The sequence below is a fragment of the Pygocentrus nattereri genome, chromosome 3 (genome assembly GCF_015220715.1).
Source record: "Pygocentrus nattereri isolate fPygNat1 chromosome 3, fPygNat1.pri, whole genome shotgun sequence".
NCBI lineage: Eukaryota > Metazoa > Chordata > Actinopteri > Characiformes > Serrasalmidae > Pygocentrus > Pygocentrus nattereri.
Genome location: NC_051213.1, coordinates 46,564,548 through 46,592,168, shown reverse-complemented (window position 1 = coordinate 46,592,168; position 27,621 = coordinate 46,564,548). Strand labels below are relative to the sequence as shown.

At 46.0% G+C, this 27,621-nt stretch overlaps 1 protein-coding gene across 1 annotated transcript in view; it reads right to left on the bottom strand.

The window, feature by feature from the left end:
• The window catches only part of erfl3 (Ets2 repressor factor like 3), a 92,894-nt gene that overhangs the window by 12,087 nt on the left and 53,186 nt on the right, over positions 1 to 27,621 (bottom strand). Inside the window, exon 2 of the mRNA XM_017706080.2 lies at positions 13,742 to 13,976. Coding sequence (XP_017561569.1) covers positions 13,742 to 13,976 — 235 coding nt within the window. The remainder of the gene's footprint in view (positions 1 to 13,741; positions 13,977 to 27,621) is intronic.

Here is a 27,621-nt window from a genome sequence, read left to right as displayed (position 1 = left end):
ACCTGTATCGAGACTCGACTATCTTGACTCGGGACTTGAGACTCGACTATCTTGACTCGGGACTTGAATCGAGACTCGACTATCTTGACTCAGGACTTGAATCGAGACTCGACTATCTTGACTCGGGACTTGAATCGAGACTCGACTATCTTGACTCGGGACTTGAATCGAGACTCGACTATCTTTGCTCGGGACTTGAATCGAGACTCGACTATCTTTGCTCGGGACTTGAATCGAGACTCGACTATCTTTACTCAGGACTTGAATCGAGACTCGACTATCTTTACTCAGGACTTGAATCGAGACTCGACTATCTTTACTCAGGACTTGAATCGAGACTCGACTATCTTTACTCAGGACTTGAATCGAGACTCGACTATCTTGACTCGGGACTTGAATCGAGACTCGACTATCTTGACTCGGGACTTGAATCGAGACTCGACTATCTTGACTCGGGACTTGAATCGAGACTCGACTATCTTGACTCGGGACTTGAATCGAGACTCGACTATCTTGACTCGGGACTTGAATCGAGACTCGACCATCTTGACTCGGGACTTGAATCGAGACTCGACCATCTTGACTCGGGACTTGAATCGAGACTCGACCATCTTGACTCGGGACTTGAATCGAGACTCGACCATCTTTACTCTGGACTTGAATCGAGACTCGACCATCTTGACTCTGGACTTGAATCGAGACTCGACCATCTTTACTCTGGACTTGAATCGAGACTCGACCATCTTGACTCAGGACTTGAATCGAGACTCGACCATCTTTACTCAGGACTTGAATCGAGACTCGACCATCTTTACTCAGGACTTGAATCGAGACTCGACCATCATTACTCTGGACTTGAATCGAGACTCGACCATCTTTACTCAGGACTTGAATCGAGACTCGACCATCTTTACTCGGGACTTGAATCGAGACTCGACCATCTTGACTCGGGACTTGAATCGAGACTCGACCATCTTTACTCGGGACTTGAATCGAGACTCGACCATCTTTACTCGGGACTTGAATCGAGACTCGACCATCTTTACTCGGGACTTGAATCGAGACTCGACCATCTTTACTCGGGACTTGAATCGAGACTCGACCATCTTTACTCGGGACTTGAATCGAGACTCGACCATCTTTACTCGGGACTTGAATCGAGACTCGACCATCTTTACTCGGGACTTGAATCGAGACTCGACCATCTTTACTCGGGACTTGAATCGAGACTCGACCATCTTTACTCGGGACTTGAATCGAGACTCGACCATCTTGACTCGGGACTTGAATCGAGACTCGACCATCTTGACTCGGGACTTGAATCGAGACTCGACCATCTTGACTCGGGACTTGAATCGAGACTCGACCATCTTGACTCGGGACTTGAATCGAGACTCGACCATCTTGACTCGGGACTTGAATCGAGACTCGACCATCTTGACTCGGGACTTGAATCGAGACTCGACCATCTTGACTCGGGACTTGAATCGAGACTCGACTATCTTTACTCAGGGACTTGAATCGAGACTCGACTATCTTGACTCGGGACTTGAATCGAGACTCGACTATCTTGACTCGGGACTTGAATCGAGACTCGACTATTTTTACTCAGGACTTGAATCGAGACTCGACTATCTTGACTCAGGACTTGAATCGAGACTCGACTATCTTTACTCAGGACTTGAATCGAGACTCGACTATCTTGACTCGGGACTTGAATCGAGACTCGACTATCTTGACTCGGGACTTGAATCGAGACTCGACTATCTTGACTCAGGACTTGAATCGAGACTCGACTATCTTGACTCAGGACTTGAATCGAGACTCGACTATCTTTACTCAGGACTTGAATCGAGACTCGACCATCTTGACTCAGGACTTGAATCGAGACTCGACTATCTTGACTCGGGACTTGAATCGAGACTCGACTATCTTGACTCGGGACTTGAATCGAGACTCGACTATCTTGACTCGGGACTTGAATCGAGACTCGACTATCTTGACTCGGGACTTGAATCGAGACTCGACTATCTTTACTCAGGGACTTGAATCGAGACTCGACTATCTTGACTCGGGACTTGAATCGAGACTCGACTATCTTGACTCGGGACTTGAATCGAGACTTGACTATTTTTACTCAGGACTTGAATCGAGACTCGACTATCTTTACTCAGGACTTGAATCGAGACTCGACTATCTTTACTCAGGACTTGAATCGAGACTCGACTATCTTTACTCAGGACTTGAATCGAGACTCGACTATCTTGACTCGGGACTTGAATCGAGACTTGACTATCTTTACTCAGGACTTGAACAGAGACTCGACTATCTTTACTCAGGGACTTGAATCGAGACTCGACTATCTTGACTTGAACAGAGACTCGACTATCTAACTTGAATAGAGACCTGAATATCTTGACTCGGGACTTGAGTGTGAAGACTTGATACTTACTTGTTACTTGCAACTTGTTCATGTCACACATAGAAAACAACAGACACTGACAAAAGTGCTATAAAGCTGAGCTTCATGATCCCCAATTTACTCTCCCTCACACACACACAGGTACACAGACACACACAGCGCATAAGGGCACACAGAGACACACACACACACTTTCAACAACATCTGAAATGACTTCAAAAGAAAAGGATTCTTTGAGCGGCTACATTTAGCTACAGACAGACTCCACAAACACACACACACACACACACACACACACACACACGCACACACACACACGCACACGCACACACAGAGCAAAGGAAAGCGAGTTTCTCCTCCTTCAAGATGTTTATATGCACATGCACACACACCTCTTCCTTCTTTTCCACTGACTGGATGGCTCCTAAAATCAAAGCCCGTCTTTAGGGAATGCAGCAGGTTTCCAGGAAACAATCAGATTTGAGCGAGCGGCTGAGATTAAACACACACTGACACTATATTCATAACTATAATCTAACAGCCAAACCACAAAACCCCCTCACAGATTACTCAAAATACACATCTCAGCCCCAGAATCACAGACAGACGCAAAGGCAGAGACAGAGGAGCGCCGAGCTCAGTTTGGCCTAAACTGCTACTGAGACACTTTCCTGCCAAACGTCTGCATGATCCACTCTGCAAACCACTGATCTCACACAGATGTAACGGAGATCAAAGGGCAAAATACACCAATAATCAACAGCTGTCTTTGCCAAGTTAATCTAAAACTGACCTTTCACACCTCGTGAGACTGGGACGCTGACCGCAACGCAATACAAGGCGCTACTGCAAACGACGTCGCAGCACAACTGCAAACGTTAAATGAGCCAGTCTGAAAAAAAGTGAAATTCGACCGGTTTCGACCAGTTCGACCGGCTAACGACAGGTCCACGTAGCAGGCTGACGACGGGTTCACGTAGCAGGCTGACGACGGGTTCACGTAGCCGGCTGACGACGGGTTCACGTAGCAGGCTGACGACGGGTTCACGTAGCCGGCTGACGACGGGTTCACGTAGCCGGCTGACGACGGCCTCACGTAGCCGGCTGACGACGGGTTCACGTAGCCGGCTGACGACGGCCTCACGTAGCCGGCTGACGACGGGTTCACGTAGCCGACTGACGACGGGTTCACGTAGCCGGCTGACGACGGGTTCACGTAGGCGGCTGACGACGGGTTCACGTAGCCGGCTGACGACGGGCTCACGTAGCCGGCTGACGACGGGCTCACGTAGCCGGCTGACGACGGGCTCACGTAGCCGGCTGACGACGGGCTCACGTAGCCGGCTGACGACGCGTTCACGTAGCCGGCTGACGACGGGTTCACGAAGCCGGCTGACGACGGACTCACGTAGCCGGCTGACGACGGACTCACGTAGCCGGCTGACGACGGGTTCACGTAGCCGGCTGACGACGGGTTCACGTAGCCGGCTGACGACGGGTTCACGTAGGCGGCTGACGACGGGTTCAAGTAGCCGGCTGACGACGGGCTCACGTAGCCGGCTGACGACGGGCTCACGTAGCCGGCTGACGACGGGCTCACGTAGCCGGCTGACGACGGGCTCACGTAGCCGGCTGACGACGCGTTCACGTAGCCGGCTGACGACGGGTTCACGAAGCCGGCTGACGACGGACTCACGTAGCCGGCTGACGACGGACTCACGTAGCCGGCTGACGACGGACTCACGTAGCCGGCTGACGACGGACTCACGAAGCCGGCTGACGACGGACTCACGTAGCCGGCTGACGACGGACTCACGTAGCCGGCTGACGACGGACTCACGTAGCCGGCTGACGACGGACTCACGTAGCTAGTGGACAGTGGGTTAATTTGGCTAGATAACAGCAAGCTAGCTATTAGCTAAACTAATAACTAGCTAATGCTGCAGAGTTTACTGATTAACTTTTTATGTTGCATATTGTGTATGTTGTGTATTTGTTATAAAATGCTGCTAAAATTTAGCCAGTAATGAAGAATGAATGCAGGGGTTTTGATCCACAGGTGTGGACTTTACACACGCAATAAACACCAGTGCTTTATCAGGATTAACAGCACCTTTATTAGAGAATAAAAACGTCAGCTAGTCGTCTGTTAGAACATATATAAACATTAATAATCGAACCTTCAGCAAAAAGCAGTTAGTTTTTAGTTTTAAAGCTCTGACAGCCACTCGGCCCACGATGAAGCAGGGATGGAGAAAACAGCGAGGGGAAAGAGTACGAGAGCCGTTTAAGGAAGCGTGTGCGTCTGAGGGAGCTCAGTAAACAGACAGTAAAACCTGATACATCCAGTGTCTCTATTGACTGCTCGCAGATAAACATCATGCTGTGCGTGTGTGTAAGCGTGAGCTTCCTCGTGTCAGAGTGTGCCACGAGTGTGTACTGTGTGCATGTCTCTCGCCCACTCGGCTAATAAAGAACTCATTCTGCCCTTCACAATAAGATGTATACAAGTCTGTCCCCGAGCACACTCCTCTCTCTCTCTCTGCATATCACACACACACACACACACACACACACACACACACACACACACACACACACACACACACTCGTCACCGTCCTCTGAACAAAGAAGGTGATTGTAGCCGCAGATCTGACCCGCTCTCTCCACGCACACTCGGTCAAACTCAATCCAGTCCGAGGACTTGAAGCCAGACCACTTCAAACCCAACACCTAGAACGACTGACGCACTGAAAGCACGAAACCCAAACAATCAGGCTTAAGCGATCGCAGAGCAAACAGATGCCGAGACCGTAAGGCTGAAACCATCACACAACTTCAGTTGCTTGAAACTTCCATGACACCACGTCTCTCTTGTGCTGCATTTGAAACGTTTCTGATGCTCAACAACAGATGCAAGCGTCTCTGAAGACTTTGTCCCTGAAGTTCAACCAAAGCCCACAAACGATGCTGCTTCGCTCGGCAGGAATAAACAGACATGTCAAAATAAAACACACAAAGGACTCAAATGAAAAACGTCGCTATGTATTTAGTTAAGCAGAGCGTATTCCAGCAAACCACCCGGTCCGTCGTCCACTCAGCTGAAACACTGAGTGTTTCCTCACAGACTACAAGGCCCGATCTCATTTCACTCCTCACCCTTACCACGGAGCACATTCACGTCTGGGGGTGGGGTGTCCTGATTTTAGTAGAGATAGAGGGGTGAGGCGAAGTGTTAGGGCTACATGACCCTCCAGAGGTTTTTTCAGAGACACACCAAACAAAGTGATACGAGAAAAAAAAAAAAAAGAAAAGCCGGCAGGACGACTGAACAAGAGACCAAAGAAACAAATGTGAGAATTTTCTCGTTAAAATTTACAAAAACCGTCGTATTATTTTAGTTTCATGTCGTTTTAAAGTATTACTGTCCTTTTTTTCATAAGAAGCATAAAAAAAAAAATCACTACTAGTTTGTTGACGTCTTGGCGGCTATCTGGCTAAATTTCCCGTTCCACCTTAAAAGCAGCACCAGTTATGTTCTGGCGCCTCAGGCATCAGAACTGCTGCTCCATTTAAGGTGGAACGGGAGAATCTGAACAGGAATCTGGAGAATATCTGACTTCAGCTCCATATCACTGAAGAATTAGTGGGGGGTGATGATAAATAACTGCCCCCCTCTTTGAAGGCTTATGATCCCTAAATGTAACTAAAGCCCAGCAGTGAGGAGCTGAACTTCACCCTCCTCTGCTGTCACTGCAGACGGGCAGGGTCGCCTACAGAGCAGCGCTAGTAGCTGCTGATGAAGTGATGCTCTTTTTATTTGGGGGTCTCATTTCAGAGGGCAAGATTTCAACCACTACTCGTTGTAACGCAGTTAAAAGGAGCAGCGTGACACTCGAAAACAAGGTGTAGGCGGAAAATAAGAAATGGACTGGGCCTAACTCAAATGTCCTTACCGCAGTTTAAGCTGCTTTTGGAGATTCAGGTCTTTTTGACGTGGCTGCTATTACACAGCCAATTTGTCATCTTGGTTGCTGCCATGCCAACTTCATACACTCTGATTAGTCAGAGAGATCAAGTCAATCGAACAGAGAGCGAATGAATCCTGTGATGGAGTGTAACAAATGCCCAAACAGTGATTTCAGTACTCAGATAGCAGCATCTCGGTCGGTTAGCCAAGCACACCCCTACTCGACACTCCTTAGAGTGGAAATTCCTTTTTTGAGTAACATCACAAGATCAACGCAATGCAAACAATGTCCGGGAAACGAAAAGAGAAGCAGAGAATGATACAAAGAGGCAAATGTAAATAAACAAATCTGTGAAAAATGTGAGCTATGAATATACACTCGCCGGCCACTTTATTAGGTACACTAGTAAAAGCTCGGACCCCCTTTTGCCTTCAGAACTGCCTTAATTCTTCGTGCCACACTGTCAACAAGGTGTTGGAAACGTTCCTCAGAGATTTTGGTTGGTTGAGTTACTGTTGCCTTTCTATCATCTGGAACCCGTCTGCCCGTTCTCCTCTGACCTCTCACATCACCAAGGCATTTTCGCCCACACGACTGACCGTGTGTGAAAATCCCAGCAGATCAGCAGTTTCTGAAATACTCAGACCAGCCCGTCTGGCACCAACAACCACGCCACGTTCAAAGCCCCTTAAATCCCCTTTCTTCCCCGTTCTGATACTTGGTCTGCCCTTCAGCAAGTTGTCTTGACCACTTGGCCTAAATGTTGTGGCCGTGTGATTGGCTGATTAGCTATTTGTGTTAAGCAATTGAAAAGGTACCTAATAAAGTGGCCGGTGAGTGTAGTTGCCTAGTAAAATAATGTGCTACTGTGTTACTGATTACGCTTGAACTGCTCAGTGTAAAGACTGACCACTTGTGCAGTGCACACGGATTCTATTGTGTCCCGGCAGTGGGAGGGCGAGTGGGATGAGAGCTGGGCCGGGAGCAGGAAGGGGCTCCATGACCACCCCAAACCATCCCCACCCCCTGCTCTGGAGCCCAGGGGAAGCCGTGTGCGTCCTGACCTGCTGTGGAACGTCAACACGGAGACAATGCCGTTCCACAGCGCGGGACTTTCCACACGCGCCGGGCAGGAAAGAGAGGGGCGCCGGGCCGGTGATTGCCGCGGGTCAAAGCCATAAACGGAGCACCACGACTTGAAAAATCACCCCACATACTCAGATTAAAGCACATAACAGCTTTATTATCTGAAATGAGCGTAAAGGAAGTTAAAGTTGGGTTATGTGCCTCAGAATTTGTCCCTTTAGATGAATCAGACTGGCTACAATGTGTATGACATTGACAGTAAATTAAACACTTTTACTGCCCCCATCAGTGCAGTTAAGGTGAACAAATGTTGCCACTGAAAAGCTGAAACGCCTTCATTACTTTCCACTTATATAGGCCTTCAAATTTTGCAAATGAAGACACAGAAAAACAGGGTGAAATTTAAACGTTGTCAGGGACGTTGCATAACCGAGCTGATCCAAACCCACGAAGTTTGAGGTGAGGGAGTAAGGACATCAGTTCAATAAGGACATCAGCCCGAGCTAAACTCCCTCTCAGCCCCACATAACACTGTCTATTTACACTGAACATCATTCGCGCAAAGAATCTGTTAAAACAGACGGGCAGCGCGCTAAAAATAGAGTTTAACTTAGCGGCGGATTTGCTGGACTTGGGTGGTATAGCCTTAAAGACATGGACGGCGCTTATTCACTCGGGATTAATGACGGAAAAACACTTATTCACAAACACACACACTCGTTTAATCCCCCCTGGCTCGGCTACAGCAGGATCCTTTCAATGCTTGCGCGCGTTAAATCACTTGTTGTCGTTCCCAAGCCTGAACCCTCGCCATCCTCAAAGCTCCCCAGCGGACAACTCGCATTATCTATTCTGCTAGACTGAGAAAGTCCACAGTGATTCATCACTTCAGCGGAGGCTTGATCTCAGTGGAGGGTCAACCAGCAAAGATATAATGTCAGAAAACCTGAGGACAATTTTATGATACACAGTATTTACTTTCCGCACCATCGACCAGTTTTAAAAAGGGGATCAGGATCGGATCCGGCCCGGGCTTTTTTTTTTTTTTGGATTGTGTGTCGGCTGTAATCCAATTCCAGTTCTCTTTCTTCTCTTCAGTTTTGGGAAACAACCTACAGAAGTTGAAAGCGCAGCGTGGAGCTGTTTTACAGTGAAATATGAAGCCTTCCACTGATCGTCACTAATATCCGCACTGCCGCTGTTAGAAAGCGGTCGAGCCGCCTTACGTCTAAACAGACAGACAGAAAACAGACAGAAAGAAACGAATCACTAGTGCTACATTTTATAAATCCTATCAAAAACTGTGAACACATTCATTTTCATGTAATGTTTGGCACTAAATCCAGTTGGACCAATTTTGCGCCTTTAATAATGAAACATGCTGTTGGCCACTGTTCCAAACACGATGACGATATCCGCCGTATGTTGAGCAGAGCATATTGTACTGTACTGTACAATATGACAATATTTATCACCATCACGATACATATATACATTGTCTTATTGCCCAGGCTTAGTTTATCATCAGCAGTAACAGCACTTTAAAACTGCCGGTAACCCTCAACATAACACTGATCAGATGTAGCTTCACATTAAAGCACATTCCTAAATTTATTTATTTATTTTTATTGTGTTTTTTAATTTTTTTATCATTGTATCGTCCGGAAAGTCTTGGTGTATTGTGTGTGTGTGTGTGTGTGTGTGTGTGTGTGTGTGTGTGTGTGTGGTGGAGCTATCGGAGGCTATTTGTTTACTGTTCATGATGCTGTTTTTTCTCCAATTACTTAATGTATCTGTTTGGTTCCTCAAATGAAAAGAAAAATAAAAAAGTACATCCCTAAAAGGCTATGATTTTTTTTTTTTTTTTTGCAAAAAATAAACTACTTAAGAAACAATAGGAGAAAAAAAAAATCAAACAAATGGCAAAAGTAAGCAATAATATTAACAACAACAATAATAATAATAATAATAATAATATGCATATGGGCTGACGATAAGCCACTTAACAATAAGTAACAAGTGAACTAGTTTTAATAATTTATTCATTAAAAAATGACTCTGATAAAAGGAATCAGTGACCAGTCATTTAGAATCAGTTATTTAGTTCGATTAAAACTAGAAACTAAAGCTTTACAGGCATGACTGTGCGCGCATGTCTGAGTCAGTGATGGTAGGAATGCAGGTTTTATTTTATTTTATTTTATATTTCTTTTCTCTTATTCCCTGTATGGGAATGTCTGGTACTGCGCACTCCTGTAACCAAGACCAATTCCTTGAACGCGTAAGCACACCTGGCCAATGCAGCTCGATTCTGAGGAAAGGTCATTTCCTCGGTACCATCTGAAGCAACTTGTTTTTAGGTTGATCTGACGAGGCATTTTTTACAGTGTATATTTGATGCAGCTACTCTGTTGCTGTCTTTGTTTACAGGCTCAATCGGTCGCCTATCTTACGATACATGCATGAACAGTGTTTGACAATAACAACAACACATCGCCGTATCGCCCTCCCCTGACCGATCCGGTCTCACACGGAAGTGAGTACGGTGATGGAGGTACGGCGACCGCCTCCACACAATCCCGTGGCCAATATTGACAGTGCTGTGTTGCGGGTTTTGCCGCCAACAGTGATGAGTCAGCCCGTACAAAACATGGTGTCGGTGCTGTAAAACCATCGCAGCCTGGACGGCTTTATGTCAGAGAAGGTGAAGCCCCGCTCAGTCCGTAAGCGCCTCACGAGGATAAATGCTGGTCCGATAAAAATAGTTTGAGCTGTCAGCCTCAGCCATTCACAAAAAAAGGCAGATCAGGACCAGGGCAGAAACAGGATGAGCGCTGCGGCTGGCCAGAACGTTCTCCAACGTTCTCTCATCTCTTAATAAGCTCCCTCAAGCCTTGTCCTGGTGTGCCCCCTTCGCGCAACAGGTAGAGAGCAGCCAGTCAGGCCTGCATCTACGGCTGCTGACTCTTCTTAGGAATGGGAAGAAAGAAATCTCTCACATTAGCACGATGGAAAGATACTGTAATAAATTCGAACATATAACTCTAACCTTCTAGCAACACCCAACCCGAGCTCTAACACTCCGGCACCACCACTGTGCTGCTTGGAATTAGACTACAGTGATAATCGTGTGTCTAGCTTGTTATGTGGCAGCATGACCATCGGTTGGCATCACTAAGGCAAAGCCAGAGTCCAAAGGTTCAGCTATAAACAGGTCAAGTTGGACAGGTCCCTCAAGGTTAATGCTTATTGCGTAGGACTTGGTATCCTTAAGGACGGGTGAGTGGAGGAACACTCCCTGCCAAATACTGCATAGTTGTAAGATCGTCAAAGAACACGAGCAAGAATATAATGTAATGTACTGCAGAATGTAAAGCTGGTATTTATGTGAATTAAGCATTAGAGCGGGTGTGTTATCGCGGAATAACATCAAGGCTGTGATTTGGTCGCAGTAGCTCAACAGCCGTGATGTTATTCGCGACAATGAATGACCTTGAGTGTTAAATGACTTTTACACAACAGTTAAACTAATAAACTGGGCCGTGAACGCGTTTTAATGTTTTATTATTAGAAGTTCCTTCCGGCAAATTATAGTTTCTTAACAAGCTACGTCAGAGTGGGCAGTTCGTTCCGTCGTCACCACTGAGCGGCTTTTCAGTCGGCAGCTGTGACAGAAGAACAGCCAGAATCAGCCAGAAATGAACCCAATGCCATTCGCCAAACGTGTCGTCTTCGTCCAATATCAGGTTCAGCTCAGTTTTGTGAGTTTCTCCAGATCAGTATTAATGTTGTTTCGTTCCAGCCGGTCTGTAAAGCTTCTTACAGCGCGTTTAGTTTGGCGAATGGTGTTGGGTTCATTTGTGGCTGATTCCAGATTGTTCAGCTGTTCTTCTGTCACAGATGCCGACCGAAAAGCTGCTCAGTGGCAACGACAGTTTGGGAATTTAGTGTCGTCTGGTCTTCAGAGTCGAACCAAATCGGCTGTCGGTCAGATGTGGTCTTAGAAGTCGCTATTTTCTGTTTAGAACGCTTCTCAACCAATCAGCTTGCATGGCCAGAACTGTTGTATAATTAAAAATGAATAACAGGGAAAAATGTGATGTTGAGAGAAGTTATGGCCCCATCATTCTTCATGAGAAAATACAGAAATGTAGCATTGACACTTTGGTCTAAAGGCCAGCATAGACTGGATGTGCCGCACCTAGTGTAGGTATGACAGGTCAATGTTAATTTGAACACTTTACTCGTAAATACGGAATGAAATAAAGCAGCGGCGCCAAATACGTCGATCACAATCGACCAGTCGCTTGCACAGTGCACAGTGGTAGGCGCCTCGTTTAAACAGGCTATCAACACTAGCAGGTCAACGTGACTGATTGACATGAAATGTGGCCAGTGTCGCTTTAATTTACTGCTTGTTGCCATAGCTACGCCGCAGCCACCTAAAGCACTGCCTCTCTAGCAGTCTAGACAGTTGAATCGGTAGCCAGTTCGTGTCAAACTCCAAATGCATACGCTTGATTTACCAAGTAGCCATCGCGCTTCCAAAGAAGGGCGACGTCGAGAAACCATACACAGTAACTATGACGATGAATTCCCAGCTAAAAGTGACCTCAGGAAGAAAAAAAAGTGGTCCAGACTCCACAAACCAGGCCGACGCCTTTCAATGCAAATCACCAGAATGAGATTAGTGTGATTTTTCAGTCGCTTGCCATGTAATGCTAAACATCAATACAGGCCACTGAAGTGAAGAAAAGACTTTTTAAAAAGTACGAAGACAGCCTTTTTTTTTGGTAAAGGTTGATCACGATGACCTGTCCATTGGAAAAAGATCACAAGCCACAAAAGCATGGGCACCCCTTGAAAGAAGACATTTAGCATCACTTATCATGCTTGGAACGTACTGCCTTTACTACCTCCCCACAAACTGGCTGCTTTCAAGCTGAAAAAGGCTCGTTTAGTAGTTTAGCCAGCTCAGGTAACTTGCCTTTAGCTTTAAAAAACTGACTGCCTTACTCTGAGCACCTTTCAAGCCACATGTGATCTACTGTGCCTTTCTGTGATCTTGATATGGCTTTTATTGAACGTAGTCATGGCAGAATTCTGCAAGGGGCGCTGTGACGTGCAGAGAAACGGAACAAAGCTTGGAGCCATGGAGCACCGGTGCGAGGAGTGTCGGTGCCAGCGTGGGACTGAATTACAATCACCCTAAAGGTTCCACTTGGTACAGAGAACGGGCCAATTTAAAACTTTAATATTGCAAAAATGATAAGTCTCGTCAACCTGAAGCAAAATCAATCATTAAGATTAAGTGACCCTTATTAGTCCCACAACGGGGAAATTTCACGTCCGCATTTAACCCATCCGTGCAGTGAAACACCACACACACTCTAGTGAGCACACACACACTAGGGGGCAGTGAGTGCACTTGCCCGGAGCGGTGGGCAGCCCAATCCGCAGCACCGGGGAGCAGTTGGGGGTTAGGTGTCTTGCTCAAGGACACCTCAGTCATGTGCTGTCGGTTCTGGGGATCGAACCGGCGACCTTCCGGTCACGAGGCTGGATCCCTAACCTCCAGCCCACGACTGCCCCATCTCCATCATAGTAGGAAAAGGTGTGGCCTAGTTTGAGAGCTGAAGCTTAACACTTGTGTGTTGTTGATGTGCTTGTTACTCAGTGGTCTGGTGGACCCAACGCATTACTGTTTGTTCAAATCAAGAGTCTTAACAATTTATGTAAAAATACCAGATGTTTAAAATATCACAAGTGTCCAGCGTAGGGTTCTACTTTAGCAGCTGTAGCCAGTAAGCAGCCTGTCCATGTCGTCCAGCCTCACACACACACACACACACACACACTAACAGCAGGCCATGTAGGAGGAGAACAGAGTGAAGGACACAGCACCTCCACACTTTTACTCCCCGTGGGTTCATGCGTAATATAAATGTGTGGGGGGTGAACAGAGTGAAGGCTCTGAAAATGGGTTATTTTACACGTTCGTCACAGAAAATGAGCAAAGGCCAAGAAATCCGGGGTTGAAATAATAATAAATCCCATCATTTTTCTTTCGGTACTCACTGAAAATGGGTTCCACAGACCTGAACATCACACAAGGTTTAAAACCCATAGGAGCAGTAGTGGCTCTTATTGTGAAGTTAAAAGAAATAATAAGAAGAAAAGTAAAAACAGTACGTTGGTTTTCTCCAGTCAACTCAACGAGAGTGAGTTACCACAATCGAGAACTGAGCCAAAGAGCTTTACCTGAGAGCTCGGCTGAGTTTGTCGTAGTTCATCTGAGGCTTGCACTTGCGCGCCCCCCACAGTCTGGCCACCTCATCAGGGTCTTTGATCACAAACTCGCCGTAGTCGCCCTGCCAGGCGATGACGTCGTGGTACTCCTCCTTCCTCAGGAGCTCCAGGATGAAGTGCCACAGCTGGATCTGCCTGGAGCCGGGGCTCGACTCGGGCTTGTACGCCCATTCCGGAAAGGCAAACCCTAAACGGAGAGAAAAGGGACATAAGATCAGAAACGCTCGATTCAATTTGATTCAGTGCATCGTGAACACTCATATTTCACCATGATTCAATACGATTTGAATCAATTTGATTCTTTTAACGAATGAGCCTAGTTACGTAGCAGTGGAACATGGACAAGCGTGGACATCAGTACCTGAACTTGAATATAACTAAGGCCGACCTTCTAAAAATCAATGCAATCAAATCATAGCCTTTAGATCAATAGACATTAGTTCCCAATATCATCACTCATATCCTACTCGTCGCTCTCAGAATCATCAGCCTCGATCTGGTGGTCAGGTGGTCAGATGAGGTCAATCTTAAGCCTCGCCAACAATCTGACACATAATTATGTATATAATCTGTAGATTAACCCATCAACAGACAATGGCTGCATTTAAACCAAACAAATCCACTAGTGAGGATCAAACAGGCAGCGGAAAAAGGAAACCGACTGAATTAAACCACGGCTGTGAGGAACAACAAGGCCATCTGGCTACACAAGAGCAGCACCAGAAGGGTCATTTTAGATCACTGTAGGGTCAGAGCAGGTAAGGTAGGAGCCAATTTAAGACTGCTGGGCCGGGCCTTCCTAATAGGTCCGCAACAATAAAGCGGATTAGCTTTATTCCAGGCACACGGCTTACCTTTTACACATAAATGCACATGCAAACGCAAATACACGTGATTGAAGTGTGCCGCTCTTAAAATGACCTCAGCTGATGAAGCAATAAGCCACGACAGGTCATGGGTTACTGCGATTTTACCACAGGATGGGAGTTCTTAGGCAGCGAAACTCTCCTCCCTGTGATAAAATCGCAGTAATGCATACCTTCAAGTGGCTTACTGCTTTTAAAAACGGCAGCCAACGTGGAATATGATTAAATACACACGCTTCCAGAAAATAAATGAAGTTATTATCAATAACAATCGGCATCAACAAGTACTCCGCCAAGAAATGGTATCGTTGCTAAGCAACCATGGACTGCTAAATGAGAACGTTCGGTCGCCCATCGCTGTGTGTTGCGGTCATTTCGTGATTTTTTTAAAAACTTTTTGTTAAACAATGAACATGTGATAACAGCACCTTCGCTTTATAAGTACTTATTGGTCACCAAATTACCACCGCGAGTCTTATTTAGCCACCGGCCCAGCGACGTCATCTTCTCACGGCGGGGCTGAATCTCAAATGACTCCCTGCTCCCTACATAGGGACGCAAATACTGGATCCTGCAGCCCAACAGAGGAAAATACAGCTAAGAAACTGTCGTTTTGGACTCGATAAATGATGCACTGTTTGGCCGGAGAGGCTAGAATTTCTAAACTTTCATAGCTAGAACACTGTTTAGGGAGTGCGGAGCCGTTTGGGATTCAGCCTGGGTTTGACGCGACTTCTGACTGAAACATGAACATTCGAATCATGTTAAACATTCAAGTGACATTTTTTAGACTTTTATACTGCAGTTTTACAGTTAATCATATCTAAGAATTCAAGCCTGTGATATTAATGACGGAGCTGTTTAGGTTGTTGGCTCTTTTAGCCTGATACCGAGCTGACCAGCCTGGTTCTAGTTAAGAACATAAGTTGTCAGCCCACGTTTACACAAAAAACGGGTTCTTACTTCATCAGTACACTCGGTGGTCCATGTGAGCAGCATGAGAGTGAAAGATTAAAGGGTTTTTTTTTTTTCGTAACGTGGTATTTTCCAACAGCTTTGAGATAAGATTCTGGTCTAAAATGTGGTTTTCCGGTCAGTCAGTATCTCTGATATTTTATCCTGATAAAATAAAGCTGCAGGTCATCAAAATTGGCCGATACTATCAACCAAGTGATACATCAGCCATGTTCTCCTACAAATGTTCTGACTATCCTCTACATTAGACAAACAGGGTGACTCAAAAAGATACATCTGCCATACATTGAGGCGCCGAGGAACCAATCGCAATCCAATTGTAAGAGGGGGTCATAGAGTTTCTGACCGTCAGCGGGAGGCGGCTCCCTTCAGTCTGCGAGGAGATGGGACCCCTCATTCTCCACTTCAATAAGAGTGAATCCAGCATAGCTGTGTGAAGTGATTTTCACGGGCAGTGAAGCTCCGGCAGCTCAGAGCGTTCGTCGTTGGGCCCTCAACACTGGATGATCTCCGAAATCGCACTGAAGGAGCCGCGAGTGCAGCGACACCTGACGCGCTCAATCCAGTATGGGATGAGTTTGACCGCGGCGTTGATGTCCGTACATCTGGAGGAGGTTCATAGTGACCGCTTGTAAAATGACATCAGAAACTTTAAGGTCAATTAAACCATTTACACTTCGCCGCATTGTTCCGTAACGATTTACAAGTGAAACGAATGATTTTCAAGTTGGACGAATCTTTTTTACCGTCATTAAAGATACTGGGCAAGACTGAATGATGCCGAAAAGCTGCCAGAACACAAACTTGCTGATCGGCCCTTTAAGAAGTCAAATGTGCCGTGCTCCAGAGATTCTGACAGACAGATCTGGTTTCACGTCTCACACACACACGTGAAAAGGATCTCCACTAAGAAGTCTGAGCCAAATTCAATGTCTGTCAAACTCCCTGAGGAACAATGAACAGGAGCCTTTAGAGTCACACACCAACGCGCACGCCCCTGTGGCAATAACAGATACACTTACAGGACTGTCACACACACACACACACACACACACACACACACACACACACACACACACACACACACACACTGACGGCCTTCGGTAGCGCTTGTTTGAACTAATGATACTGAAAATCTTCTGGAGGCACGATGTCTCATCCCATGTTTCTCCATTACACGGGTGGCGCACACACACACACACACACACACACACACACACACACACAACGCAGCTGAGACTCAAAGCTCAAGGACAAACCCTCTGAATATGTGTGGCTTATTGATCATATTACTAGTTAGACAAAATCCTGAAGCATCTACGCACATATCGGTTTACAACGGCTTCTGTACCACTCAGACCCACAGCTTCACCGTGAAACGAAATGAGGTACGTCCACCCATGCCTACTTACCCGAGGTAACATGTTCAGTTACACCGTTTCATTTTCTCAAGCCGAAATATTTTTGAATGCCAGTTTCCCAAAAGAGCCGTTTCACGATAATGTGAGACTTCTGGGTGCTGCCCTCTACTGCTGCCCCTACTCAGCTGGCCGCACGTGGGCGTTAACAAAGACGCTCCCGATTAAATCACATAACATCACGACCGCCTCCTCGTTTCTACGCTCACTGTCCAGTTTATCAGCTCCACTTACTGTATAGCTGCACTCTGTAGTTCTACAGTTACAGACTGTAGTCCATCTGTTTCTCTGATACTCTGTTACCCTGTTCTTCAGTGGTCAGGACCCCCATGGACCCTCACAGAGCAGGTACTGTTTGGGTGGCGGATCATTCTCAGCACTGCAGTAACACTGGTGGTGCGGTGGTGTGTTAGTGTGTGTTGCGCTGGTCTGAGTGGATCAGACACAGCAGCGGTGCTGGAGTTTAAGGTTTGTCTCTAGTGTTAGCTCAGTAGCTCATCTGAAGGGGCAGCCTCATTTACTCAGCCCTCCTCAAGATTTATCCTGAATATTTCTCAACAATAAAGCAAGTTTTCAAACATAATTATTTTCTTTTTCACAGGGTTCTGTGAAAAATGGTGCAGGTAACCGTATGAAAGTGTGTGTGTGTGTGTGTGTGTTGTTTCAATGCTCTACCAAAGGGTTGTGTTGTGGGTGAGAGTGTGTATGACCTCATCTCCCCCCCCACACACACTTAACCTCTATGACCTCCAGCCCTTCTCTCTGTCTCTCTTTCTCGTTCTCTCTCTGTCTTTCAGCCCCCCAGAGGGAGATACTGGATCCTCACCACAGAGGAGGACACACACAGCACTCACTCTCACACTCACACACTCACACACACACACACACACACACACACACCTCATCAATAATTCAGGGCCCTGCCTGCCTTGGTGAGTATCTCTGGGATAAGAGCAGTAATCTCTGCCCTGGGACACTAGAGTGTGTGTGTGTGTGTGTGTGTGTGTGTGTGTGTGTGTGTGTGTGTTTTCGTACACTTTCGAGTGAAACTTTGTTTGAAAACCAGAGGAAAATGAGACTCACCTACAGAACCAACAGAACGCTCCTGACTTTGCAACATACTTTTCACAAAAACCTCATGTTTCATTTTTTTTTAAAAACTGACCGAGCAAAACTATTTGTTTTTGGTAATTGAGATTAAGTTGAGATTAAAATTGGGTTTAGAAAATGTCTATTGTACATCTACATCTCCAAAACGGTAGCTTCACAGGAGAAGCAAAAAGCATACTTTTAATGTAAGTCAATGGAACCAGACTTTCTACGATATACCACATTTGGGCCATATTAGGCCTGTGCCCGGTGATGGATAAGCAAGTGACCACAGTAACAGTCCTAGGGAAGGTAAAAAGCTGCTTACCGCTGGTTTAAATCACATTAAACCAGGTAAATCACAGCAAGACATTCCGGCTCCCACACACAAACATAACTGAACTTTTCATCATGCTGGCCGATGTGGAATCCTACATTAACACCACATGTACTGCATGCAGCCCAGTGCTAAAAGATTTGGGGGGGAAAACTGAAATGCATCTTTTTAAGATCCAGGATTTTCCAAGAAAATCATCACATCCATTTTTCTGGAACGGTTAAAAAATACCCCTACTTTGACAACCCACCCTGCCCCCTGCCAGCACCCCTGGCAAGTCCCCCAGCACCCAGCCCCCACCCCTCCCATTTATATACGTTAAATATAACACTTAAGAATAATCAAATAGTCTTACTGAGCGCGCTTTCCTAAGACAGCACTTCACCACTGGTCCTGCAAAACTACTTCATAATCGACTTTAGCCCGTCTTCCATGGCCTGTAGGTGGAGCCATTCAGCAGAGCTTGTATGCACTTGTAAAAACTTTACAATTTTCTCTGTGTTTGGTGAGCTCGATGTCTTGTAGAACTGCTCTTGCAACACCCCGGGACCACACTGGGACCCCCAGGTTAAGAAACCCTATTCAAGAAACACGGCTGCTGTGGTTAAAAGTGATGGTGCGTCAGGCCTCCACAAAAAAAAGATGTCTAGATTTTACACTGGACATCTCAGGACGTCCTCAGACCAGAGCGCCAGGTTTCAGACACCAGACAAAACAACTCCAGGTCTCAGGAAAAACACGAGCAAAAACGTCTCAAGCCTGTCTCAAACGGCCTCACGCAAAATGGCTTCGGACAAGCCGGCTACAAACTCTCAGACGGGAAAGTGTGAACGATATTCTCAAGTCTGTTCTTTCTTACAACGTTAATTATTGCCCTTCTTTGGCCAAATGAAAGATGACATCATCAACTGTAAGTGAATGAAGTTCTTTACGTTCCTTCACGAAACTGAATCCGCTTTAGCACATCCTCAAACTGATGGTGGACTTGGTGGACCGAATCGGAGTTTCTCACCACATCCGATTATTTTTGTTTGTTTAGCTGTTCCCTTTATCTTTCTCATGTGATCCGTATGCGACATCGATCTGAACAGATCGGCTCCTAAACCGACCCGCATGCGCAAAAGAACAACGCGTCACGCTGCTTCATGCGGCTCATCCAGAGGTAAACAATCACGACTGCCAACGAACGCCAGTCGCGCCCAGAGCTTTCAGCTTCATCTTCAACAGGATGACAGGAGCCATCATGAAGCTTCACGGACTGACAATGAACAAAACAAGAAAAGACCATTTTATTGTTAACCGCCATTGTTTATATGACAATTAACCTCTTAACAAGCCATGGGCCCAAAGTTTAACTACACACTTCTATAACCTAAGAAAAGCTCCGTTATCTTGCACTGAAGCCCCTGTAGTTACTGAATAATAAGACTTTGTGTGTAATAAACCTGGATTTTTAAGGTGTAAGTGGTCAGAAAATACTTTGTGATCTAGGTGTATCAAAAGTAGGAGCTTAAAAAGAAAGAAGAGTTATCTATTTACAAGGAAAAGAGGCAAGAGCGAGCGGTGGATGACGATAAGGGGGGGGGGGGGGGGATGGGGGGCATAGCTGGAGGAGAGGGGCCTGAGGAGGGAGTGGGAGAAAAAGAGAGGGAAACAATGGAGGAGGGGTGAAAGAGTGAAAGACAGGGATGAGATCATAGCTCCTCTGGTAGTCTGTTGTCATCCAGGTCAAATTGCTCCTCTCTCTCCCTCTCTCTCCCTCTCTCTCCCTCTCTCTCCCTCCCTCTCTCTCCCTGGCTTTTCTTCCTAGTATGTAAATCTGAGTATGCTGGCTGTCCGCATCTGAACTTTTCACACCGAAGGTATCTGAAGAATCCGGAGCGTACTATCGAGCATACTACAGCTTTGTTCTGGCGGGAAACATCACTGAGCGAGGGAGATTGGGGGGGGGGGCAAAGGGGGAGGGGAGGAGGAGGGGGTTGTAGATCTGCAAAAATGAAACTGATGACACTAGAGAGTTTGTTGTGAGGCAGCACAGAAGAGCGATTGAACTGCAGCTCTAAAGTGATAAAGGACAACTTTATCACTCGCTCATTATCTCCTCTCGGCACTCAGGAACATAGGTCAGCTCGGGGTGGGGGGGTGGGGGGGGGGGGGGGGGGGGGGGGGGGGGGGGTTGGGGTCTGTATTGCTATTACTGCCGCAATCATTATGATTCTTGTTATCACTGCAGTGTTGTTGTCTATGATCTCTATTACAAGTTTAGCTATAAACATGTCAACTTTCTGCTTTGGTAACAACAGTTGGTACTAGAGATGCACCGATATCACTTTTTCCCTTCCGATACCGACACTGACACCTGAGCCTTTGGTACTGACCGATACGGAGTACTGATACTAACTCTCTCTCACCTAAACTCACATAGAAGCCCTGATATTTATGCAGCTACACTTTAAAATCTACGCTCTGTATCACAAGCACACTCAGGTTGGCTAGATGGCTTTTACCTGTTGGATTGTATTTATTAGATGATTAAGAAAACTTAAGTCAATGTAAAAGATCTTTACTGCACAAGGGCAGAACTGAACACTATACAGATAAACCTGTGGTGTTTCACAGATCAGCACACAGCAGCTTCTCTGGCTCAAAAACAAAGCTGAAAGAATTTCACACGCAAATTTCTCAAGTCGCTTGTCTCAAACGTGCTGACCGACGGAGGTGCACCACAGGCAGGGCTAGTGAACGCAGGGGCCTGGCGAGCAGGCTGCTAGGCTAAAGGCCAATCAAGGCTAAAGGCTCATTACACTGAGAGTCCGGCGGTTCCTTCGGCTCTCTCAGTAACTCAGACTTTAAGCGACCACACAGCGGCAGACGAGTGATTACAGAAAGAATCTGCTGTTATCATGTTATTAACACCAAAAACCGCCGTTACAGATTGTGCTAAGAGCATATCATGTATGTCGGTACTGATACTGCATTTAAGTGGTAGCATCTGCGCCAATTCCGATACGGTATCGGTATCAATGCAACCCTAGTTAGTATTTATAATACATGAATATATGAATATGCATTTTCCTCACTAGAAATTATTACTTCCTTTCACATACTGTTATACATATGAACGCTACACATTTACACTTGAAACTTTGTAACATACTTTATTTATTTTCTATTTATTATATGCGTGTTGGATGGTTGGTTATTTATCAAAGGGGAAATCCACCAATTTTTCAAAACTTTTGCATAATACAAGTATTAAGATTCACACATTCAAAGCGGTGTAATGAGGCATGGTTGAGTAATATGACAATATACACCAATCTCATGATAAATTACGCCACAGTACAATACAATATGCTTTTCTGAACATACTGTGTATATTATCACTTGTTAATCACTGACAAATTCACGTTTCATGATAAAGACAGCAAAATCAGTCCTGTTGGGGGCAGTCGTGGGCTGGAGGTTAGGCAACTGGCCCTGTGACCAGAAGGTCGCCGGTTCGATCCCCAGTGCTGACAGTCTGTGACTGAGGCGTCCTTGAGCAAGACACCTAACCCCCAACTGCTCGCCGGGCGCCGTGGATAGGGCTGCCCACCGCTCCTGGCAAGTGTCCTCACTGCCCCCTAGTGTGTGTGTGGTGTTTCATTTCACGGATGGATTAAATGCGGAGGTGGAATTTCCCCGTTTGTGGGATTAAAAAAGTATCACTTAACCGGTGCAACACACTGGGCCCAACACTGAATAACAATCATTGCATTCACAGTTTTTGAGGGCGCTTTTGTAAATTTTGTGACACTGTGTATCGTGAAAATTGTCATGAAGAAGTATTTATAACTGTTTCATGTAATGTCTTTCTGTGAGGGAGCTTTTAGAGGTGGACGTCTATCCAACTCCATCACCACCACTTTGAACAGTTCTGACTGTGCAGGTTTATCTAGAACAGAGCGTTTCACCCCAAACCGCTCTGAATGACTCTGCTCACAGCTTAACAGGTGAATTATGCAGGATTTTTAAAAAAATGATTGAATTCCCCTTTAGCTATAGCAATTCCCATCAGACAGCACTGAAGGAATTCTGAAGGACACCGAACACTGAAGGAAGGATTCGCACACAGACACACACACACACACACACACACACACACACACACACACACACACACAGACACTGACCAACTGTTTCACTCTGTGCACCCTGCACACAGACAGCACAGCAGGGGTGAGAAGGAAGGTCATGTGATGACTGTGAGAAAAAAGGAGGAGAGGTGAAAAATGAGTGGATGAAAAATCAGAACCTCTGAGTGACCACAGTCCAACCACAACCACATTAAAGATTCAACAGAGGGAGAGAGAGAGAGAGAGGGGGAGAGAGAGAGAGAGAACAGGGTGTAGAAAAATAGAAACAGAAAGAGTGAAGAGAGTCAGATGCTCCTTTGTGCCGCATTACAACATTAACGCAATCTAATATTAAGATGGTAAGTTTTCTGGACATACAGTAACGTCCAAAATTCCCAAGGCATCTAAACCAACTGTTCACAACCATTAGCATTAATGGGTAAAAATTTATACATATGTACACACACACACACACACACACACACACACACACACACACACACACACACTATTGCCAAAAGTATTCACTCACCCATCCAATCACTTCCATGGCCACAGGTGTATAAAGCTGAGCCCCTAGTCCTGCAGACTGCTTCTACAGACATTAGTGAAAGAATGGGTCGCTCTCAGGAGCTCAGTGAATTCCAGCGTGGTACCGTGATCGGACGCCACCTGTGCAACAAGTCCAGTCGTGAAATTTCCTCACTACTAAATATTCCACAGTCCACTGTCAGTGGGATTAAAACAAAGTGGAAGCGATTGGGAACGACAGCAACTCAGCCACGAAGTGGTCGACCACGAAAAATCACAGAGCGGTCAGCGGATGCTGAGGGGCATAGTGCACAGAGGTCACCAACTTTCTGCAGAGTCAATCACTACAGACCTCCAAACGTCATGTGGCCTTCAGATCAGCTCAAGAACAGCGTAGAGAGCTTCATGGAATGGGTTTCCATGGCTGAGCAGCTGCAGCGAAGCCTTACATCACCAAGCGCAGTGCAAAGTGCAATTATTGAACTGCGTTTGGCGGTTGCCAGGAGACGGTACTTGTCTGACTGCATTGTGCCAAGTGTAAAGTTTGGTGGAGGGGGGATCATGGTGTGGGGTTGTTTTTCAGGATTTGGGCTCGGCCCCTTAGTTCCAAGGTCCGTACAGACATGGATGAGCCAGTTTGGTGTGGAAGAACTTGACTGGCCTGCACTCAACCCGATAGAACACCTTTGGGATGAATTAGAGTGGAGACTGTGAGCCAGGCCTTCTCGTCCAACATCAGTGTCTGACCTCACAAATGTGCTTCTGGAAGAACGGTCAGAAATTCCCATAAACACTCCTAACCCTTGTGGAAAGCCTTCCCAGAAGAGTTGAAGCTGTTATAGCTACAAAGGGTGGGCCGACATCATATTAAACCCTATGGATTAAGAATGGGATGTCACTCTAGGAGATGAAGGATGTTTAAATCCTTCATTTTGTGAAGCATGTAGTTCCAGCATCACTCCAAAAGTGTTTTGCTGAGCCTCGTGCCAACGCGCTGCTCGCTTTATTCATATTAACACGGTCGGTTTTAGCGCATGCGCAGGCTGAGAAATCTGAAAGGAATCAGAGTAAGAGTTCACGTGCACTCAGAAATCGAGTTACTTCATCGGATTTCTAAAGCAGAGATCTAGATGTTACTGCAATCTGAGAAATCGGGAATGCGCTGTTTACACGACCATTTGAATAATCAGATAACTGCAGAAAGATTCTGATCAGATTACTGAGGGCATGTAAACGCACTCACGGACATGCAGACAAAAGAAGCACATAGTGCGGTCATTTTTTTGAGTAACATTAAATACCACCCAACTCTGTATTCATGATGTCCAACAAGTCGACCTCACATTCCTGACTCACCAGCATGTTTCTATTATACTGCAGGACATCTCGCAACTGTAATATATACCAACATAATCACAGTCGTGCTATTTTCTCCACATCGTGCCGCCCTAGTGGACAAGGAAACCACGTTATAAAAAAAAAAAAAAAATCACAGAACGTCCTTTTAACCTCTGAGAATGCGGGAAGGCAGTGAGTGCGAGAGAGAGAGAGAGAGAGAGAGAGAGAGAGAGAGAGAGCTGTGAGAGAGAGAGAGAGAGAGAGAGAGAGAGAGAGAGAGAGAGAGAGAGAGAGAGCGGTGAGATGGCCTTGGGTGTCCAAAAATAGATGTGCACACACACACAGACACACACACTCATTTTTTGACAAAGAGCAAAGAGAAAGATAGAGAGGACAAAGAGATAGAGGGATGAGCGGAGGTGGAGGAGAGACGGAGGTGAAGGATTTGCTTTCACACCTTCATAACTTTCTCACACTCCTGCACTTCTCCAACAAAACAAATTTGCCTTTCCAGGAACTCCTAAAGGCAAGGACGAGAGAGAGAGAGAGAGAGAGAGAGAGAGAGAGAGAGAGAGAGAGAGAGAGAGAGAGAGAGAGCGAGAGAGAGAGAGAGAGAGAGAGAGAGAGAGAGGCTTTAAAGCACTGCACAGCTGCCATCTATCATGCACAGCACTATATTAGTAATAATGTGTGCCATATACAGACAGGACGCTGGAAATGAAACCACCCTTCATTAATAAGTACAAGTTATTCATTTGTCTTAATTAGGAGATCAGATATAAGATATTCCACCTACATACGGGAGGAAAAAGTTGAAGGAAAACAGGAGTTTCCAAACCTGAAGCTCAAAAAATGAATTAAAAGCTACAGAGAAATTGGGCCTCCTAACAAACACCTGGAAGACCTGGTAGACACCAAAACTGCCCTGATCAGATAAACAGCACTTAAAGCTTTGATCTCTGAGAGAGGGGAGAAGATCAAGCTGCTCCAGATCTGAAAACATCCACAGGTGTTTCTGTCCATCCTTCCACTGTGAGGAGACCACTCAGCGCTGTGGGTCTGAAAGGACGTGTAGCTGATCAAGAAGAACTTCACTGAGAAAAGGAGACGGACACGTCAAACGGAGAAGCTGAACGATGGACTGACCACCCCAGAGTCCAGACCTCAGCACCACTGAATGGGTTTGATTACTTCAGAAAATGTAACTTCTAAGACTGAACTTTGGAGGCGATGTCTGCAGATTCTCTGAGAAACTGAAAGTGAGTCTCCTGAAAAGAATGGAAGCTGGAATAAAGGTGAAGAGCGGACACAATAAAGACTGAAACATCTGGCATTTTGTAATTCTTCACAAACGTTTGGCCGCATCTGGTCAAATTCCACGTTTTGTCCATTTTATAAGCGAAAATAAGTCAAAACATCCTGTATGGAGAAGACACTTCTGTACATTGTAATGTACAATTACGATTTATTTGCTGAATTTAATTTACTGGCGTAGTTACTGTGTAGAAGTTACGGCACAAGCTTTTTTTTTTTTTGCCCAATATGTTAACCCTTGTGTGGTGTTGATGTGTTTGTTACTCGGTGGTCTGGTGGAGCCACCACAGTACCTTTTCAATACAGCCATAACATTTTATGTAAAAACACCAAATGTTTAAAATATCTCATGTGTTCAGTGTAGAGTTCTACCTTAGCAGCTGTAGCCAGTCAGCAGCCTATCCATTGGGGGGGGGGGAGGTGAGCAGTGTGAAGGCACTGAAAATGGGTTATTTTATATGATCACAGAAAAGCAAAGGCCAAGAAATGAGTGGACATAATAAATCGCATCATTTTAAAGAGTTGCACATAACCCAGCATCACACAGGGGTCAAACTTTCCAGATTTTTTGACTGAGAGAATTTTTGGAAAAGCCCAACCCTAAACCTGACCACAGGAATCAGCAAGGAAAGGCTTTATCCTTTCGGTTACAGTTCACACACCCTCACCACACACACACACACACACACACACTCATACACACACACACACACTCCTCTTGTAGGTGAAAAATATTGTTCAACTGCGCAGAGGCAGTCCTACCTACAGTTCACACACCCTCACACCACACACACACACACACACACACACACACACACACACACACACACACTCATACACACACACACACTCCTCTTGTAGGTGAAAAATATTGTTCAACTGCGCAGAGGCAGTCCTACCTACAGTTCACACACCCTCACACCACACACACACACACACACACACACACACACACACACACACACACACACACACACACACACACACACACACTCCTCTTGTAGGTGAAAAATATTGTTCAACTGCGCAGAGGCAGTCCTACCTACAGTTCACACACCCTCACACCACCCCCACCCACACACACACACACACCCACCCACCCCCCCCCACCCCCACTCATACACACACACACACTCCTCTTGTAGGTGAAAAATATTGTTCAACTGCGCAGAGGCAGTCCTACCTACAGTTCACACACACACACACACACACACACACACACACTCATACACACACACACACACTCCTCTTGTAGGTGAAAAATATTGTTCAACTGCGCAGAGGCAGTCCTACCTACAGTTCACACACCCTCACACCACACACACACACACACACACACACACACACACACACACACTCATACACACACACACTCCTCTTGTAGGTGAAAAATATTGTTCAACTGCGCAGAGGCAGTCCTACCTACAGTTCACACACCCTCACACACACACACTCACACACTCACACACTCCTCTTGTAGGTGAAAAATATTGTTCAACTGCGCAGAGGCAGTCCTACCGCTCTGGGTGTATTTACTTTCACCTCATGCACTCCTCCTTCGCCTCATTATTCCTCCATTCATCCATCCATCCATCTTCGCATCACTTACTCACACACTCCCTAAAGACTGAAACACCTCTCTCTCTCTCTCTGGAGTGTGCTGGCAGACTCATCTCTCTCTTTACTCTCCTAGTGCCCTCTTCACCCTGCCTGACCTTGTTCAGAAGCCGTGCTTGTGTGCAGGTTCATTCTGCTCTAAAACGCCCTCCTGAACTGCTGTTGTCAACACAACAGCTACGAAGTGGGTGCTTCAAAGTTTACCGCTCACCGTGTTGAGTCTCGCTGG